The following is a 16,130-nucleotide window of genomic DNA, read 5'->3' as shown; positions in this document are numbered from 1 at the left end:
TAAATGAATGCAAACATTAATATATTTAAACATATTTTGACACTGCCTCTTTTCTTTAAGTAATTATCTGTGTTACATTCATTGTCCGAATAAAGCTGAGAGCTCAGTCAACCATTGTACTAATATAATACAAATATAATACCAATATAATATGAATATAATATGAATATAATATGAATATAATACGAATATAATGAAAGAAAAATTATGCAGGTGCATTACAATGTGATCAGTACATCAGGATTTACTTACTCTGTTTACTTTGAGACACTTTAAAATACAGTTGACAATATCAAACCGGTCATGCGAGTCATTTTCTGCTAACCTAAGTGAAAGCACTCAGCTGTTTAAACATACTTCTTGCAACAATATAATCTAGTCCTAAGATTACATCAGTGGTGACAGTCTACATATTGTGGCACATTTCTACTGTTACGTACAGAGCCTATGCTGGTCATTTGTGATGATAACATGTTTCTGTTGAATGAAATCCTGGATGCCTTATAAATCTGCATCTATCTGCACCTGAATCATCTCAGTGGACCATCATAGCGCTGTTGAAGCCTTGAATGAATGCAAGAGGAGTGGAAAATAGAGATAAAAAGATAACAAATATTACTAATGAAAGATACGGAGGTTGTGTAGGGCCCTCTGGATATTGTGCATTTCTCTAGTTCATAATTACTCTAATAATCTTTATGTGCACAACTGTGTGCCATTATCAGATTTAACTAGTAATAGAGGTTTTCACTGTATCTTTTCACAGTTGTACATAATGCTTTTATTATATTTATTATAGTATGCTAATTATATGAGAGGGAATACAGCACTGAACATGCTATATTAAAGTTGCTTGAAGAACATTCTTCTGTGAATAGTGCATTAACAGAATCTTTCCTAACAACTAATAGCATTTGATAAAAAATTAATAAATTCTTTAAAACATGTTTAGGCCTATATTTCGAACAGGGACGTTGTTATAACAAAAATAAACAATCATAGTAAACAATTGTCTCAATTAGTTCTCTTTCAAATACTCAGTGAGTTATCTGTCAAAAACTTATGCAATACCACTCGCAGCCAGCAGCGAAGAAATCTGTTAGTCGTGAGTTAACTGCCCCTAACCACCTAACAATGTTTCAACTGTCAGAGTGACGAACTATGTGCCTTTATGTTCCTCTCTGACATGGAATGTTGCTGTCAACACACACACACACACACACACACACACACACACACACACACACACACACACACACACACATACACACATCGAGAGAGAGAGAGAGAGAGAGAGAGAGAGAGAGAGAGAGAGAGAGTTGCTCTGGGAAAGTTTGTTTGCAATTAACAACAAACGTAGTACTAAATACATAAACCTTAGACACAGTGCATTGACAAGCCTTCGTCTTATTGGTTTTGTTAATAAAATCGATTATTTGAATGGACCGTGATCTTTTACGGACTCCTATTTCATCTCGCCACGTAGATCACGTGACTGGTGTCTGTCCCCCGGTCGTGCTCGCTGGCGCGCCTGCGTGAAGTGGGAGGGGCACACCGCACAAACTCAACACACTCTCGGCTCAGCCAAGTGACTAAAGTCGGAGACGCACCAACGCGAGGAGCCTTTTTTATCAATGATTAAGAACACTTCTCTCGTTTACTGCTGTTTTCCTGCTCGGTTTTTTCTTCGCCGAATAAAGAACGAGTGTTCCCTCCAGCGCAGAGAGGCACTGAGATGCCCTCTGATTTAATTTCGCTCTTCAGCACGGAGATCGACATCAGCTCCCCCAAGTGTGTTTACTCCAAAGGTAACTTTGTGCTCACTTTCAGCTGCACTCCGACACGGTAACACACGTTTAAGGGGTTATTAGTGCGCGTTTGTGGACTCGTGTCTCTGTTGTTGAGCTAGTTTGGCTGTTATGACATATTAATGAAGACACTAGTTAGCTAGATATATTTATTGTACATGAGAAATGGGGCAGGTAGACACCGGGCCGGTCGTTAGTGGGTATGAAGGGGGTATTTACGGTGAGAGTAACCGCTGTCATTCTTCGGTAGGTCGCTCCTACTTTATGCATCGCGTGGCTCGATTTGTTTGAGAACGGGGGGAGGAAGGGGAGGGGCGCAGAGAGGGGAGGGGGGCGGGATCGGGTAGAGGGGCGGGGTCGGGGGATTGGTTGTAGTTAGTCAACAAAACCAGCTATTTTCCCCCCTCTGGCCTCCGCGGGTTTCCTTGCTTGACAGGCCCAACAGCTTTCTGTAACTTTCTGTAACATGTTACAGCATTTTTTAGCGGCAGTGTACACGGGTTTAAGTGTACACGGGGTTAAGTGTACACGGGGTTAGTGTACGGGGTTAGTGTACCCCAGTTCCGTGTGTGTTGAAGGGCGAGCAAGAGCCACAGATAGATAGATGTCGACGCCAAATCCCTTCGGTGCTGGAGACGTTGCGCAGCTTTTTACATAATGGACCGGCTGGCTGCTGCCTGTCCAGCGGGGCGAACCTTTAGGTCAACCAGACAGTAATGTCCTGTGATATGGAAGTTCATACAATCTACAAAACCCTCTGCTGAAGTAGAGGAGGGTAGTGAAAGTTCCTTCCCTGTTTTAACGCATATTCATGTAAACTCGATGTACGTTGTCGTGGCTTAAAATGATATACACTAATATGAATTATATGTAGTTTCACCGATCCTGGGAGAAGATAGTGTGGTGAGACCTCGGTGCTCATAAATTCATGAAATACTTTAAATTCATGAAATATTGGGCACAATTTTGGCAATGTGAAAGTCATATTTAAACCTTGTCATCGAAATATTCTTAAATGCATGGACACTCTGAGCTAAATAGTGCCATTTATTTCAGTCATTCTGCAACAGTTGTCATAATTCTGGATTTTCTTTACCCAATGTAACCATGCAATACCTCCTAAAATCCATTTAGGAAAGTTCTTTATGCAATTTCAATTTCCTGTATATTAGTTGTTCTTTAACCAGCTTATAAAGACTTTATGGATGGAGGTCTACTGTAAGTTTTAGGGCAAGACTAGAACTTTACAATTAGTTCTTGTGTTTTTATAAAATGTTCAGCATTGGGTTTCAGACTTCTCTCGTTTACTTTTTAACTGTATCTGGGTGGGATAGAATCGTGGGTCAGTGTGATGTAGCATTGCAGTACTCAGATTACATAAGAAATAATCTTGTTGGTAATCCTAGTTCAGCTAGCTGGCTGGCCTCTGTTATCGCTGATGTTATTACTGGGTATTTCAAGCATAGCTTAGACTAAGCCTGACATTAAGCCGAATGGTACCCATATTCAGTTTCCATCTACCTTCTGTACATCTGCTTTATGTGTTGAAGCAGTTGTAGGTCTCGCAGGTTGAGGTGGGGCTCTCTTCCTCGCGTCCTATTGGCTACTTGAGCAGTGGTCTGTGAATATGCCTTTCTATGCAGAGTTTGCCATCCATTACCTGCCGCAGTGGTCCAAGGAATGAACAAACAAACGCCCGCTCTGTTTCCCCAGCAAGCTTCATCGCGGGATAAATGTCCGTATTTTGGAGGTTGGTGGCCAGGAGGCCAGAACGAGCCCCTCACTGGGGGTAACAAACTGCTTGTTGTTTGCCACTTCGTCAAAAAACGAAGTAAAGCAAAATGTCGTGAAAACTGACTGGACCTCTAAGGTTAATTTCACCTCTTCCTGATTCTATGAATCCTGTTGTTTATAGATGGGGTCCTGGGCAGTATTGGTCAGAATCATTTCACCATTGGGCCCTTCAAATACGGTGTAGATGTTTTCCTTGCTTTCTGGCCTGAATAGTTTAACCTGTTCCTCAGATCAAGGCAGAAATGTATTATACCTTGGACTGTTTTTGAAGTGTCAGATAAAGGTGAATTTTTGGCTTGTTTTGGAAATGTTATGGATCTGAAACTTGATCCACTGTAATTAAAGTATATTATTATAAGCAGGTGAGGAGTTTTTCAGGTACAATCCATTTGCTGTTGGAGGAAGTCTTCTTGGCTAGCCTAATGAGGTGGCATCAATTTATATAGCCATAAATGCTGGATAAACAATGCTCAGAGGAGCATTAATGTAATCTGCATTGCTTGGGCATCATTACAACATCTTTATTTTACAGGTCTTGGTTGTGTCATTCAGTGATGCAATTGAGAATTAGTTTGGATAGAATTTGAAAATATGGTAATGTGATGTAGTCCAGGTCACATAGCACATAACGGGACACGGCCTTGGACATCCTGCGCGTCTTGTTCAGATACTTTGTTCAGGACTTGGCCTTGGCACCTTTGATGTCTTTCACTGTAGAGGTGCTGCAATATGATTAGAATATGCATAACATTTCTTATATTGAGGCTTAAGGCAAACTTATTGGTCTACTTAATTACGTATAAGCCTATATGTATTTAACTGAACACTACAGGGCAAGTGAAACAAACTGCACCATATGAGAGTTAAGAAGCTAAACTGACCCTTATAAATTAGGTATGCTAAGTCCTGCACTGAGATTAGTTCTCAAAATCTGTATTGTTTTGTAAAAGGGAATCTAGGCACTAATCCCTTCTCCCTAACCTAAAATCCTGCATCATTCCAATATGTTTCTTTATACTGCTCTGACTTTTGTACCAGCTGTTTTGAGCGTCGCACTGAAGCCTGGAAATGAAGCAGCTTCAAATGAACACAATCTGACTTGGTTTCATCTCAGCTGAGCCTCTGTGGGTGTTGCCATGGTGCCATATACTGCCTGAAACTGGCAGGCTCGCTCGTGCCAATTTAGGGGATAGAGTGTGTGCAGGTCTTCAGGCATTATTTAGTGTTGTGTAACTTTTAAGTCTTGTAGTCTGACTACAGGTGTATGTCTCTCAGTGGAGTTTGGCCTTGAAGTTGGAATAAACATGGTTAGATGGTAGTGAGTAGAACTGAATTATGCTGTCAGCATTAAACAAAAGCCACTACATTTGTTGAAAAATTTTTGTGTCTGACCATTTACATAATCGTAATCCAGCAAATGTTGCAAAAGCCCTGAGAATCTCCTTCTGGACGTGGGCATAGACAGTCTGGGCACCTAAAGGAAGCCTCTGTCCAGAAAAGCTCGCTGTCCAAAATGTGCTTCAAAGAAGCCTGGGCTCCCCCTAAGGCAAAGTTGGAGCTGCTCATGTTAATTGGCTATATGCTGCTTTCCTCCATACTCCACTGTTCCAGACACAGCTGAGCTCCAGTGTCTCTCATTTTCCCAGGCAAGGGTTCAGCGTGCAGGTCTCCGAGGGCAGGGGAGCGCTAACGATGCCCGAGTGTCGTGTGACGGCCAGTGGAAACAGCAACGATGCGAGCATATGGTTGTGCGTTCCCAGAAGGATGGCAAAATGCCCTGGAAACGAGGCATGTGTGTGTATTTTTAGTGGAACTTAGCTTGGCGTGTGTGTGACAGAGAAATGCATTACTTTAAAAGCACATTGTGCAGACTAAGTGATGGCACTGCAATACGGCATTGATTTCTTATTTTGGACGCCCAGCTTTATTTATTCCGATATCATCTGTGGTTGGTTAATTCAGTAGTCCTGTCGAATAATGCTGTTCAGCATTAATGAAAGATTACACGTGCCCCATTGAAAGACCTGTTTCTTCTTGTAAAAGTTTGAAAGCCACCTTTGACCCAATTTCTCAAACTACATCCTCATTTTAAATGTCATCCCAAGACAAATAAACCGTTCACAGAAAAAGGATTCTCTTTTTCTGTCAACACTCTTAGCCTTTTGAAGATTGTAGTGTATGATCCCACAGGAACCCTACAAGACGAGTGAAATATGCTAGGGGAAGACACTTCTGATTTAGTGAATTTCAGTTAAACTTGAGTTAACCTAGCTGGATTTTTAGGTAATTTTCTGATCAAAACATACAGCTCTTGAATTTTTGAATAATTTTACTTAGGTAGTCTATATAATTAAGCATAATGAAGGTTTTTGGAGCTTACTGTAATGGGACAAGACTGGCTAAGACAGCATGCAGCAGACACAAGCAGCCTCAAGCAGGAATAAGAGTCAAGTTATGACTAGCATTTATTTGTAGACAAGATCAAGTGAAAATCAACTTGAAAATCAGCATGAGACTTTTGAACTTTGCTGAAGCATTTTTAGTTTAACACTAGGCATTAACATTAGGCTTTTGTTAATGACAGACGAGTAATATTTGCAAGAACACCGCTTTGTTTGGGACACCTCCCTCTGATCTTTCATATGAACCTACAACCACTTGAGCTGTTCCTTTGGTTTAATGGGTCTTTCTTTGACATGGGAGACCCAAAAATCTCAAACAAAAGTAGCTAAGATGTTTACAAATGTTATGCTCATTGCAAATGTTACGCAGAGTGAGTTGGTTTCCCTATAGGGATCATCATTCTTATCGTGTCATTCCTGCTTAGAAGTTGGTAAACAGTGTAAACTGTATGTTGTGACCACTGTACCCCTGTTTCATCTACCCTATCTAGGTTAAGAAATGCGAAATCACTTTGTCTCAGCCTGCAGTGCAGTTGTGTGGGCCTAGCCATTGTGAATTTACATGGTGTGAGCATTGCCTAGCCCAAACAACTTTCACGTTAAAACTCTGGGGTGGTTAATGGTTAATACTAGAGTAGCTGTTACCTCTTGGCATATTTGCTACGCGCTCACGCTCCCAGTGTACTGCATGAGTGGCTAAACCCTCAGCCCCTGGCAACTGTCAGACCAAACCATGCACATCAAGCAGGGGTGGAGAGTAACAAATGATAGTGTTATATTAAAGAAATGAAGCTTAGCCCATTTTAGGATAACCTAGATAGTATTTCTGGCAATGCCGAGCTATTTTAAAAGATCGTTTTCCAGTTTTGTAACATGCTTTCAATACCTGTAATACAGTCTTGTGCTGGTCTTTATTAAGATAAGTGGGACTTGTTCTGGGAGCAGTGAAAAAATGAACTTCAAAGTTCATGTAAACTGATCATCTCTATTAAAGCAAAGCATGTATGAGGAACAATTTTCAAGTTTGGATGTCTTTTATGCACACATATTTGTCATAATTGTCACAGGTCGTCTCTATTAATCCCCTCTGGCATAGCCTGAAAGAAGTGTGAGATTTGTAACGAAACTGTTGCTGCCTGTTTTATATTCCCATGTTTATTTTCAAAAATGTTTACCTAATTCAATCATTCCTGGCACATGAGCGTGTTTGTGGATTTGTGGATGCCTGGCTTTGACCTGCAGTGGCGTTGTTCTTTGTAGTAACACTACAATAGTGTTATAACATGGAAGAGGTGAGGAGTATTTCACTAGTGATGCAGCTGGATCATCGCTGTCAGACTCCCGCTTTAAATAATTTTTGCTAAACTTATTACCTATACGAGCCTAGACCTGAAGTCCTACATATTTAGGACTCTACAGTTTTGACATGTTAATATCACCAAGGCTCTCACAAACATAGTGAAAATAGATGACATTGGTACCACAACAGTTAATCATAATTTTACTGCTGCGTTCATCAGTACATTTTCCAGATGAGACTTATGACTGCTCACAGAATTAACTTCACTTGTTCCAAGTAAAGGAGAGAAATGAGTTGATCTCTTTCCATAGTGTGATGGAACACTGCATTTGCCAATAGAGTTTATTTTCCATTACAGTAAACACTGCTCATCCTTTATGGTGTCTTTCTTTTTATAACTGACCTTTAAGAGGGCCAGTCAAGGAAAACCCATTGTGCTCAGTCCATTATTACTGTAAGCATTCTTATCCTTTTGCTATTTTTGCTGCAGACTCTTAAAGCCTGGTTACAGTTATTGTTGCCATTATGACTGTTGCGCTAAGATTTTTTTCTTTTTCGTAGTTACAGGTGTTCTTCAGTGGAAGGGTGAAGGAAAGTGATGTAGGGTTGACACTCTTATGCCATGTGTCGGCTTCAGAAAGGCCCGATTTGTTACGGTGTTGTGTGAAAAGCCGGTCTCTGATATGTCGCCTCTCCTGCCCCGGAGGGAGCCGTCTGTGCCGAGACCCAGTTGTTAAATATTTAGGGATTTAATCAGAGCATCCAGCAGTTTGATCTGTGTTGGCTGTTGAAGAGCGCTCGGGTTACCGGTGTCAGCTTTCTGATTGAGCTGCAGCGTCTTCTGACAAGCCTACCTTCCAGCGTGTGGCTTTCTGATCCAGCTCACTGGTTCTGCCATGTTCAGTGTGCTGGTGCTTAGAAAGAGATTCTCAAGCAGCCATCTTGACCCCATAACACAGAGTTTAAAGCTCCAATCAACTTGGTATCACATGGTTAAATAAATCATATCAATACTAAATATATGCATTGGAATACGCATTTCGTTATATTCACGAAATATATACATAGTAATACAATTTAATAGTAAGAGCGTTGCCTATTTCAGATGCAGAACTGTTAGGTGTGCAAGATCGTGTGATGATTAACTGTTGCGTTTCCTTGGAAACATAAACAACCTGGCAATGGTGGCGGTGGTGAGTGAGACAGCCGGACCAGTGTGGTTTAGCAGTACGTTTGAGCCCTCTGAATATGAACGTCTACGGTGCAGCAAAGTAAAACACTACAAAACTTGTACAAGACCAGAATGCTAGCTGGTTTAACTACAATGTGAGGTTTGTTCAGTCATAATGAGAATTAGGTGCAGGAAAGCAGTCATTTTGTGAGAGGCTGCTTTCAGATGGGAGAGTGAAGTCATATAGTGAATCTGTGTAAAGCAGTGTACATGATGTCCGTGATGAATGTATATGTACTTTTGAACTGATGCAGTTGCAGTTTTGTGAATTGCAAAGCAAATTGTCACTCACATTTTTAGACCGCTATCTCATTAAAAGTGACACGTGATGAGTGCAGGTGCTTCTGGTAGTTAGACTGAGCAGACTCCCTGGAATACGTGAGCTAACCAAATACAGAGGGTAGCTGATGTAAACATTTGGCTCTGATTGGTGCTTTGGCAGACTTGACATCACAGTCACCAAAGTTAGCCCAGCCCAACTCAAATCCAACAGAACCAAACTAAAAAATGTCTCGGCAGAAAAAAAACATCATTATTCTTTGTCTACCGCTTTATCATTAATTACTCACCATTATTACATATTATGGTTAGAAGATAATCATCAAAACGAGTAGATGGGAACTTATTTATTTCAGCGGCTCACAGCGGTGACCCTTTGACTACCTCTGTAATAATGCCTTGGAATCCCAAAGCAAAAAAAAAAAAAAAAAAGAAGACTGTCTGTGCAATGTTAATTTCCTGTTACCATTTCTGCACTATGAGTCACCTGTGATTGTGGTGATGGTGGGCAGCCTGTCCCCAACTAGGAGGGTTGAGTGCAAATGTGAGCTGCATTCTTGTTGAATTAAGGACTTTGTATGGGTTCCCCAGGACCTGCTCTTTGGCAGTAATATCTTATTCACATAGAACTGCAGCATCCTCACTGAGACGTGATACCCAGTGACTATGCTCAGGTTGCCACGCAGTGCACCTCTGTGGACTCACCAGAAATTGTAATAAAACTTTAATGCAGTTGTTAACGTCTTAGTAAATTAGCAGAGCTGTCCAAAAGTTTGGTTTCTGAGAGACATATTTAATAGTTGGTCTAAACCTTATTTTAGCTATTCAGAGTGATTTATCTGTTATTATGTAAGAGCTGGGTCACTTAGCATAGAGACATCATCTGTGTAGAGTGGTAATCTAAGAGTTAGTGTTCGAGTGTTAATCTAAGGAGACAGAGTGTTAATATAAGGAGTTAGGGGGTTTGGAAGGCTAGTCACTCACCTGTGAATTAACTCCATTGACGTCTTCCTAAACTAGTGCTGGTGCATCAGTTTTGTCTCTTGAAAAGCGTACTGAGTGACGCTTCAGTAAACCTGCCAAATGATTGGATGGGCAGGACTGTGATGTTTTTGATTGGATGGGCAGGACTGTGATGTTTTTGATTGGATGGGCAGGACTGTGGTGTTTTTGATTGAATGGGTAGGACTGTGCTGTTTTTCATGAAACATGGACTTTATTAATCAGCCAGTGGGCTATGTTTAGTACTGACCTCATTGTTAAGTGCTGCTTTTGGGCAGGGCTCTTAATAACAAATACATTACCCATGCGCATCTCTAATTAATCAGCAGATGTTCCCAAGCCCTAATTAGATTACCTGTTGAGTCCACTTATGTGATTAATGTACTCAAGGTGCCACCTCAGTTGACAGAGGGGCTGACGACAAAGTGGCCGACAGTCATCAACACAGTTCTGTTTTCTGACTTTCACAATAATTAGGCAATTTTTTAGGAGCAAGCTTCGGCACACCAAAATGAAAATCTTTATGGTGTTGTTCTGAAATGATGAAACTTGAACTCATAATAATAATTTGTGCAGATGTATTTCATCATATAAGTTGCTGTTACATTTTCATTTTGACTAGCATGTATTTGATTGCTTGATTTCCACATTCCAGTGTCTGACTCGCAAAGCGTCATCCAAAAGCCCCATAATCCTGTGAGGTCAAGACCTGTAGTCCTGTGACCCCAGCAACTGTTTTCAAAACAACTCACTCTGAAGTTATAGACGGATGACTTCATTTGTGTCAGCGTGTGGACTAAAGGTGATGTTTAGTCATAATTTTCCTTCACTGATGGGCAAATGTCAAAGCTTTTTTTTATGTGTTCTACAAACACATCTAACACATGTTTTGGCTCATCAGATATTCACCTAGGGGAGAGATTCACTTTTATTTTTACCCTGATATTTTGAGTTCCTTGTGCACACGCAACAAACCACCACTGGGCCACCTTGATGATGTCACATTTTGAAGGCCTGCTTGGCCACAGTGGGTCTCTCTCATCTGACTTTCATTGCTGATGGGTATTTAAAACATGGCTGATTACACTGTCCGCCAAATGTGTATTTGTGACCTCATGCCTGTGAATGAGTGACTGTACAGTGGTCCTGTGATCTGTGAATCATCAAGTCTGTTTTTTTTTTTTTGTTGCATGTGTGAGCTTCTATACAAAGAAGCTCACACATGCAACAAAAAAAAAACAGACTTGATGATTCTGTATCTGTGTGTGTAGAAGTGTAAGTGTTTGCAAGAGAGTGTATGTGTGTGTGTGTGTGTGTTTGTTCAGTGGTGGGACTTGTAAATAGCTGGAATTCCACAGCGCTCTGAGGTCCCACTTTCATCTGAGCCCACTGTCTGTCCCTCTCCATGCTCCTCCTCTGTCTGAGTCTCCTACTAAACACGGAGGACATGAATGCAGCTCAGGACACACACACACACTGTCCACGTGCACGAGCCTGTACACATTCGTACAATAGTCAGAAACATTCTGATTGGTTTGAAAGATTTACATACTTGCATGGAACTCTGGTTGATGGAGTCTTTCGGAGTACCTTGGAGTTCACATCTTGGAGGACCGGTCTGGGTCCTGCCATACCACCTCCATGGCAAAGACATGACAGCAAAGAAGGCATGACGGGCATGTAGGCATAAGAGACTTCAGACTGCCCTCCAAGGTGTTGCAGAACCTCCACACCTGCATCATTGAGAGCATCTTCACGGGGAGCATAACAGCCTGTCTCGGGACGGAACCTTCTGACCTGCAGTCCATCTCATCGCAGTGCTGCCAGACCTGGGCCAGGAAGGTTGTGCAGGAACCCAGCCATCCCAACAATGGACTCTTCTCTCTCTTGAGGTCTGGGAAGAGCTTTCACTCCCCTGAAGGCCAACACAGAGGGAGGAGCTTCATCTCCAAGGACACTCCAACTCTAAACCAGGACAGCTGATGTGATGCGATCAGCTGACCAGAAGGTCTCAGGTCTCAGTGGACAAGCATTGCATGCAGGGATGCGGCCTGTGTTCTGATCTCTGATGTCATGACTTTCGCTTCCTGGATCCCAGGGGTGTTTTACGTCGTTTCCTTGCCTTCCACAAGGAAGTTGTTGCTGGAAATCCACTACTCATGTCAGTAATGTGTGGAATAGATTACACATAATAGCAAACGAAGAATGGCGTAAACGTACTCTCCGCTGCCACCCAGCTCTTGTTGGCCTGTTGGACAAAAGCTCTCCGCTTCCTTTACGTAGTGCAGTGTTGTCGGTTCATTGTTTATTTAGTGGACAGTGACACTAGGGTATCCCACCAGTGCCTGCTGACATGGAGTCCCTCCTGAGACAGCTTAAAAAAAAACAACACAAACCCTTTTCTGTCTTCTGTGTGAAGAGGCTTTCTGCTTCCCGAGTAGCTCCTGTGAAATACGTTTCCAGTTACCTCTATATTGAGAAATTTGCAGTTGTAGTTTTATAACATGCAGGTAAGACAAAACATCTGTGATTTCCTTATATGTTCTATTACTTGGAGAATGTAAGGTTTAATTAACTCTATTTATTTCAACAGTGTTAATGTACTAGTAATATATTATTAATATCAATAATATTAATTTATATGACTCATTGCACTTATTTCAAAAGTTAAAAATCACATTACATGAATTATCTCCCCTCATGCAGTCTGATCTTGAACGGGTTTTTTTTCTGTGTGCGCACACACGTTTTGCATGTTGTTTTTATTGCAAAGTATATACGGCACACCCTATTCTGGAATCTACGAAATTGCACATCTTTGATTTTGAAAGAATTTGTTCTATGTCTAATCACCCTCAGGATCTATTAACTAATATCGCTGCTGGACTTATATTTAAATTTATTTAAATTAGGTGTCCACAGTCATAAGCTGACTGTGTACCTGGGCAGCGTGTGGCATGATGGCTGCATCTGTCTTTGATGGTGTCACCCGAGTCGACAATGTACCACAGTTGTAATACGTCATTGTTGACTCCCTCAAGACTGCTGGCACTATGGTGTGATCATGTGACCACACATCCTTGAATAGGCAATTAAAGGTCACTGTGTGTGTATAGAGGTGCACCGTGAGTCTACCTTGTCCTGGTTTAGGGCATTTAGGACATAGTTATTTTATCAGAACTATGGGGGTAGTGTTTTGAAGGAGGGACAAGGTATTCACTAGTCTCTGAGAACAATGGGACACTGAAGACAACGGCCTTATTAATAACGGGAAAATACCGTTAGCTCTTAAGTATTCTGCATTTCCAGCTGAAACTGGAATATTTCTCATCTTTTAAACAGTTGACATTGCAAGGGGATGCTGTACTGATTCACATCTGAAAGACACTATGAATCTAGACAGTCTTTTAAGCTAAATGTGTTATTTTAACTGCAGCTAATCAAGGTGTTGGCGGCCCTTGCTTGGTTTGGCTTAACTCTTACTGTGGTTTAGCAGTAAATGCCATTAATGCAACTTCACAAAAGCCACCCAATCAGAGTTAACGCTGAACTTGAAATGCCTCATGCTGGAAGACATTGATTTCTCAGAGGTGAGTGAAGAATGGCCAAACCCGTCCCATTGGCTGAAGCCCAGCTGCTCCTGGGTATATGCCCACATCTCTAAAGAATCACTCTAAGAAAGTAAACCAACAGCTAAAACGTATTTTTACCTCCTTTAATTTGTTTAATCGATTTAGAAATTTGAGGAGTTTCAGTTCATGCAGTGAAGAAATCTGTTACACATTCCAGCTCTTAAAGTACAAATATTTATAGGCTAAATATTTGTACCGAGTCCACACAGGAAGAGTCTTGGTTTATTATCATTTTTTTGAGGATCAAAATATGGGACATCAGTTTCAACAATATTCCCCACCCAATTTTCTTCTTGGACCATAAGAACATCATAGCAGTGCCTCTAGCTCTTTTCCACTTAGTTAAATTTTGCTCTAATATCGACGAGGAGTAAAGCAACATACAATTTCAATGCGCTACGTATTAGGACTGACAAAAACGCTCTTCTCGCTGGCACTGTGTGTCTGGCTACAGGGGAAAGAAACCAGAGCTGAAGACTGAATGTGTGGTCGCTGACAGGGTTTGGGATGGCAGCGAGCGCTGTTGTTCTACGGGCCTTGTAAGGGGCTCTGCTTTTGAAAACTTCTTTCAGCCTGTTGGTGAAAGCCTAGCAGGCTAACAGATGCCTACTGCCCTTTCTTCTGTGTTGCTATGGTGTCTTCGGCTGCGCTTTCGCAGACGCAGCCCTAAACGTTTGGGCGGCAGCGCCATAAACGAGCGTTCCCTTCAGTCTCCACCGCTGTGTGAGCAGCGATCCCTTTCGCCCCACTAAACCCTTAAAGCCGCTGCCTGCATCGTTCCTGCTGTTTTTTCCACCCCCTTGTCTTGTCCAATATTGCGATTTATAAATCCTCAGTTGTCAGCCAGCGTTGCTGTACCGGTTTGTGTCACATAGGGGCCGTGGTTTGGACTGGTGATAGTGTTCGACTGGGTTCTGTTTGTGACAGCCTTTTATTTATCAACGGCACAAACCTCTCATGCAAGTTACCAAAGCCATAGGGGTCCACTAACATATGTAAAAAAAAAAAAAAACAATGAATGAGGTCGTGGGGTCAATGAAGCAAGGGGTTGACAGGACCTCGGGCACAAAATTGTACCACACCCCAGGTGCCAGGTTTAGTAAGAGGAAGCAGAAAGATGAAAATGACCTGTCACATGGTGACTGTGTTTTGGTAAACATCACCACCAATATCACCACCAACAACACCACCACCACCACCTTGCTACGCTTCAGGTAGTAATGCACTCTCTGTGAGGTTTTTTAAATCTGTACTCGTTATCTGGAATAGAAAAGAGGGATTTTCTGCTGCAGGGATGTTTGGGGGGTGGGATCTATGCTGGATTAATATTTTCACTGACCACGGGTGCATGAACCTGGTCAACACTGGGCAAAGAAAGAAATTTTAATTTGAAGCCATGTTTTGTAAAACCAATGAAATCTCCCTCTCTGCTTCAAGAATGACGTTTTGTTTTTATCCTGCTCGGTGCGAGACAGTCCTGCGACATGAACAGCAGCCGCTGTGTCTTGTTTGTGTTTGAGGAAAGTATGAAGCGAAATACGATTTTTGTTTTTCCGTCTCGCCTTAAAATGGGTGGGAACACTTAGAAACAGGCCAGGTACTGATCCAGTGTAGCCACAGCTGGAAAGCTGAGTGCATATTTTCTGTGTGTGTGGTTGGCAGCGTGGTTGCTGGACGGGTCCGGAGTTCTTTGCACGTTTTCTTGCATGTGCAGCTCAGACTGGGAAGTGAAGAGGTGAATAGGATTCTCCAATGGGATTTTTTTCCACTTGCCAAATATCTTTTTCGTTCAACTAGTTATTAAGGGCAAAGTATGTCTGCTAGACACAGCCTGATTGTAAGGAACAGGAATGGCAGAAAAGCATTTGGAATTCATACTACGGCAGAATTTATCACATAATAATCACATTATTAAATGAATAGGACTGTAAACTCGTAGCACCTTGACATAGTTGCTCTCCCATTTAAAGTCAGTCTGCAGAGGCATGGCTGACATAGAAACAACATGGAAGGCTTGTAATAGTTTCCTGAGCGCTCGAAATAAACAGGTCAGGTATATATATATGCATATATTACAGTAGACCGTACTGTTTCTGATGGTCTTTCCCTGTTAGATGAGGAATTCTAGGTATTTTCCTTTCCTTTAAGCGTTGGTGGCAGTGAAGGTGTGATGACTCATTCCTGTGTTGTTTTGGTTTGAGAAACAGTGCAACATGCAGATGATCCCTGGCCCAATCACAGTCAGGGTGAGGTTCTCATGCAGATGATCCCTGGCCCAATCACAGTCAGGGTGAGGTTCTCATGCAGATGATCCCTGGCCCAATCACAGTCAGGGTGAGGTGAACATACTGGTCTCTTACATCCTTGGTGATGGAAGCAGGTTTTCCAAGATACAATATTTCCAGACATATCACATCTGAAGAGTATAACAGTGTACATCAAGTGTGAATATTTTGTTCATAGCAATCAGCTCTATCATTAAATATTATTTAAAACATTTTTTCTTTTTAATTAGCTTCTTACAATTGGCACAGAATAACCCAGATGAGACATTCAGCACTCTGTAAAGATGATGCTAGCTCACCTCACTGGAGTGCATTTGTGTATATCTGATATTGCATTACTGAAAGCAAATTAGATTTTGGTAGCAAATAAGATTTTTTTGGTCACCTGAAAGCCACA

General features: G+C 41.7%; 1 protein-coding gene across 4 annotated transcripts in view; it reads left to right on the top strand.

Moving 5' to 3' along the window:
• The first annotated feature begins 1,554 nt into the window (after positions 1–1,554).
• The window catches only part of nfat5b (nuclear factor of activated T cells 5b), a 36,870-nt gene continuing 22,294 nt past the window's right edge, over positions 1,555–16,130 (top strand). For 2 of the 4 annotated variants that reach the window (XM_077023609.1, XM_077023608.1), the window contains exon 1: positions 1,555–1,808. In XM_077023609.1, coding sequence (XP_076879724.1) covers positions 1,736–1,808 — 73 coding nt within the window. In that variant the 5' untranslated portion in view covers positions 1,555–1,735. Of the gene's footprint in view, positions 1,809–2,236; positions 3,559–10,471; positions 10,619–16,130 lie in introns of those variants that run through there. The other 2 variants (XM_077023611.1, XM_077023610.1) reach the window with 2 other exon arrangements.

This window comes from Brachyhypopomus gauderio, chromosome 12 (assembly GCF_052324685.1).
Source record: "Brachyhypopomus gauderio isolate BG-103 chromosome 12, BGAUD_0.2, whole genome shotgun sequence".
Classification (NCBI taxonomy): Eukaryota; Metazoa; Chordata; class Actinopteri; order Gymnotiformes; family Hypopomidae; genus Brachyhypopomus; species Brachyhypopomus gauderio.
Note: the sequence above shows the minus strand (reverse complement) of the source record. Positions and strands in the feature narration are given on the sequence as shown.